This window comes from Eimeria mitis, genomic scaffold (genome assembly GCF_000499745.2).
Source record: "Eimeria mitis Houghton genomic scaffold, Emh_scaff1280, whole genome shotgun sequence".
Taxonomy (NCBI): domain Eukaryota; phylum Apicomplexa; class Conoidasida; order Eucoccidiorida; family Eimeriidae; genus Eimeria; species Eimeria mitis.
The window spans coordinates 6,735-11,705 of NW_013568573.1; the positions used below are offsets into that span (position 1 = coordinate 6,735).

Below are 4,971 nucleotides of genomic sequence, written 5' to 3' on the forward strand. Positions count from 1 at the left end.
CAATAACATTTATAATAAATAAATAAATAAATAAATAAAAATAAAAAAATAAAAAAAAAAAAATAAAAAATAAAAGAAAATACCTGAAGCTTCTTTAAGGCCTTGGCCCGGGTAGTGTATTGAGCGGCTTCGCCTTTCTGAAACTTTTTGAGTTTTTTTCCCATTTTAAACAAAATAAATAAAAAAAATAAAAAAAATAAATAAAATAAATAAAATAAATAAATAAATAAAGATAAAATAGAGAAAGAAGCAGAAAAAAAGAAAAAAAAAAACAGAAAAAGAAAGAAAACAGAAGAAGAGGCTGTGTGGGGTAGCCCCAGCAGCAACCCTTCTGCTGCCTTCTTTTGTTTTTTATAAATAAAAAAAATAAATTAATTTATTTTTTAATTTATTTTTTTATTTATCTTTACTTTTCAATACAAACAAAACAAAAAAAAGAAAACAAAAACAACAAACACAGAACGCCGTGCATGCATGCATAGATAGGGGGCCCACGGGGCTGGCATTTGCGTGTAGCTGTTTGTTTAATAGAAAATAAAAATAAAATAAAAAAATAAATAAAAATAAATAAAATTAAATAAATAAATAAAATAGTTAAATAATAAATAAATAAAAAGAAAAAAATACACAAAATAAACAACGGGTTTGGTTTTTCAGTGTTTCTGTTTTGTTATGCTCGGTTTCTTCTTCTCTGTATATCTATACACAACATTCGTGTATATATAAATATATATATTTATACAAATTGTAATATATTTATGTATATAAATGAGCATATATATATATATATATATACATATAGAGAGAGAGAGAGGGAGAGAGAGTCTGCTGATATCGATACATATATGTATATATATATATATATATATATATATATATATATATATATATATATATATATATATATGTATATATAACTGCTCTATCATATACATATATAAAATAAACCAGTTATATTCAACCAGGGGTACTAGAACCAAGTGACCCTAAGAAACCTAAAAACCAAACAAATAAATAAATAAACAAACAAACAAACAAAATAAATAAAGAAAGAAATCAATGTAGTTAGAGGCCGTAGCTCCCCGGGGCTGGCAACCAACAGCGGGACCCAGCGTGGGGTCCGCTCTGCGCAGAGCAGAGACACCGGGGAGCAACGCGTGGGGGAGTGCAGTATATTTTTCTAGACCCGAGCAGCAGCAGCAAGAAAAAATCCCAGCTAGATAACTTCTGTTGGGTGTACAGCCCCAGGTGCTGCACCCGCATGCAGCTACTTCGTTCGCTCTGGCCGCCTGCCGCCGGGGGCTCGACGCTGCGCCGTTGCCTGGGGCTGCGCCAGAGGGCGCTGACGAAATTTAATTTTTTTTCTTTTTTTTTTTGGTAATTATGCGTTGGGGGGACCCGTGGATACAACCAGTGAATAGCTGAGCCGCTCCTGCTGCTGCTATCGGGCTCGAAGAGGGAATATAATACACGTGTTTGCTGAACCTATCCACAACGAGATAGATGCTAGCATCGCCTCTGACGGGGGGAGGAGCCCACTATGAAATCCATGGAGATCTCCGCGCAGACCCTTTCGGGAATTAGAAGGGTTTGCAGGAGTCTTGGTGTGAGGATGCTCCGCGGCTGTTGCTGCTGGCGCCCCGGAGAAGAGAGAACGACTGAGGGGAGAATCCTAGGCCACCAAAGGACCAGCCCCAAGGCGCTCCACCGTTGCACTGACCCCACCGCAATCTGCTAAAGCATGCGCATGCACTTTCTGCGAAAATATCTCGCGGAGAGGGGCTGGAACGTAGAATCTACGAACACCACCCTTCGTGGGGTACCACAAGAGGTCGCCGTCGATGCAGTACTGCTTCGCCCGTCGCCCATTGGTGAGCTTAGCTAGGACCGCAGCCGCGTGAGTATCTAAGGAATAAGAAGAACTCAATTCTGAGAGAAAGTAAGAATCATCACAGACAAGCGGGGTTGCAAAACATTGTGCCTGACCTGTACAGCGTCTGGGTACTCTGCGCCAGCGGATGAGGCCCTTGATATACTTGACGGTGAAAGCAAGCTGCGTGGGGCGGGAGAGCCGAGTCTAGAAAACTCGTTGCCAGGTGTTACCTGGATCGAATCCCCCAGGACTGTTGTCTTTACCAGACCATCACGACGGCGTGCATGCATACCTCCATCATTCTCTTCAGTGCCTCTGCACTGCGGGGGGGCCTCATCGCTCCGTTTTCCTTTGGAGACAGTCTCCACACCTCAGACCCTAGAAGATGCAAAAACCATTGGGGGCGCTGAGAGCTGCACACTCTCATCACTTCCTGGCGGAAAGACTTCTCTGGCATCACCAGAGAAACACATCTGTGTCTTTCACTGGGTCACCGACTGCATGCGCAGGGCTCTGTCGTGGCGAAGGGGGCAATGCAGAAGCCCCTCTTCATAAGGATATCCCCAGTTTTGAAACTAGGAGAGCTTCGCATGCCCATAGTTTGCCGAATATTGTATCCTGTCTGCCGTCTGCGGAGCGAAGCTTCAGATATTGCGCCGATGAGTACACGGGTAGGCTGCACCTCCTTGCTGCAGTTTCCAGTAGTAGGTCCACTTCGCTAGTAATTCGTTATATTTACGTGTACTTGTGCAACCACTGAGTTGACTCGATGTGGGTCTGTGGGTGCGGGCGTCATCGCATGCAGCCCCTTCACTGCGCCGCACGCTGCTTGGGGCCCCGGGCGTTTCGCTGCTTTCTCTGTTTGTTTGTTCCCTTGGTGCTCTGTTCGAAATTTGGTTTCAGGTTTTCCCTAAGCTTCTTCGTAATCCAGAAGCTTTGAGACACGTGACCCTGTTTATTACAAAAGAAGCAAGTGCAACGTTCGGCATCACCTTCTTGCTCTCTGTGTGTTGAGTTCTCTGACTGCTTTCGGTGACTGCTGCTAGCCCCCTCTTTTGCTGGCTTGGTGTTCACAGCCCCAGTATCCAAAGGCTCCAGATCAGGATCATCCCCAGACGCACTTTCTTCTTTTTCAGCTGAGGCTGTGAACGCGGCGTTTTTTCTTTCCATTTGGCGGAGGCACTCCATCATGCAGCTAGCTCCACTGTCTTGCCCCGCATCTCCCTGTCCGTGGCCCAGGCGTTTGCTGCTCGCCTCACTGCGCGGGCCAGCTCCGCTACAAAAAAAAAATTATAGAGGAGCTCTGGGTCCAGCGTAGGAGTTCGGTTCACCAGGGATTGGTATTTCTCAGTGTGGCGCTCTATCCACAGCTCCCCTCGCTCAAGTCTTTTCAGTTCCGCCGTGGCCTGCTCCCTTGCAGACCTCGCAGTGCTTGATGCTACGGGTGTGGGGATTAGACTCTGTGCTTGCATCTGCCCGGTGAACTCTGCAGCGATACCAACTATAACACTTTATCTAGGAGAGAGGCGAGCGGCAATGTAGATAAAGACTTGAAGTAAGAGTTCTCCAAAAACAGCTGACACCCTTCCCCTCTGCTCAGGCCTCCTGGGCACTGAGCTCAGGGTCCTGCTGCTGTCGCGGCGAGGAAGCAGCAAGAAACGGGGTTGCAGCGCACCCCGCTGCTGCTGGTAGTGCAAGCCAGCCCCACGCATGCATCCAAGGGAGCTTCAACGAAACTCCCTGTGCTGCATGCGTTGCCTCTGAATATACTTATAGAATTTTTGCATGCGCTTGCATGCAACCTATCGAGGCCATCACGTGAAGGTTCCTGGGCTAAGTGTAGGTAGACCATGCTGCAGCAGCAGGAGAAACAGCAGCAGCAGCAGCAGAAGCGACAGCAACAGCAGCAGCAGCAGCAGCAGATAAAGCCCAGACCCTAAACAACAACAAAAAAAACAGCAGCAGCAACAACAACAACAGCAGCAACAGCAACAAAACAGAAAAACCAACAAAAATGAAAACTGCAACAAAAACAAAAACAACAGCAACCAGTGCTATACAGTCAGCTCATCAAATCAAAGAGAGCAGATAATATATAGTAAATTTTTAAATATATATATATATATATATTATATAAATATAATAAATAAAATATTTACTTCGCTTTGGTTGTATAAACAAATACATGTGCTTGCTGTATACCGTGCTAGCTGCATATACACCTGAAACTGCTGTCGCAGCGATCTGAAATATAAACAACAAATATAATTTATTTAATTTATTTAATTGTTTATTTAATTTAATTTGTTAAATTAAAACAGAAAATGCATTTATTTTGCTGAAAATAAAAAACAAAATAAATGAATGGCTGGGGCTCCGATCGGCAAGCCCTAACAAACCCTAAACCCTAAACCCTAAACCCTAAACCCTTGTTATTGTTGTAATATTAGTTTTATATTATTTATTTAATATAAAAATGCATTACTTTACTTCTTTTTAATTGATTAAACACACTAAAAAAAACAAACATATACTGAACTGTTGGGGTGTATAGGCAGCTGCTACCGAGCTTCGGTGTCTACACACATATACATTTCTTTTTTTGTTTATTTCTTTTTGTATTTTAAATTTATTTTTTATTTATAAAAATACAATTAAACCCTTTTTAAACCCACAGCACCCCACTGGCTGCTCCGACTCCCCCCAGTACTGTCGTCGCTGCTGCTGCCGCTGCTGCTGCTGCTGCTGCTGCTGCTGCTGCTGCTGCTGCTGCTGCTGCTGCTGCTNGCTGCTGCTGCCGCTGCTGCTGCTGCTGCTGCTGCTGCTGCTGCTGCTGCTGCTGCTGCTGCTGCTGCTGAAGCACAATGGCAGGCCAAGCAGATAAAAAGAGAGCCAAAGAGGCCGCAGAGTTCGACGCCTTCTACAAAAAATGCACCATCATCGCCGTGGTAAACCCTAAACCCTAAACCCTAAACCCTAAACCCTAAACCCTAGCTAAACCCTAAACCCTAACTAAACCCTCTATAAACCCCTAATAAGCCCTAAACCCTCAAGCCGACCTAAACCCTCAGCTGTAACTCCATTCGCCCTGACCAAAC

The 4,971-nt window shown here is 44.0% G+C and overlaps 1 protein-coding gene across 1 annotated transcript; it reads right to left on the reverse strand.

Annotated features, from left to right (window-relative positions):
* Window positions 1-4,538: 4,538 nt before the first annotated feature.
* Window positions 4,539-4,956, reverse strand: EMH_0033660 (uncharacterized protein; the record flags this gene model as incomplete). The annotated part of the gene is given in 3 exon segments (XM_013494778.1): window positions 4,539-4,657; window positions 4,661-4,793; window positions 4,939-4,956. Coding segments are annotated over 3 exon segments (270 nt in total).
* Window positions 4,957-4,971: the final 15 nt, after the last annotated feature.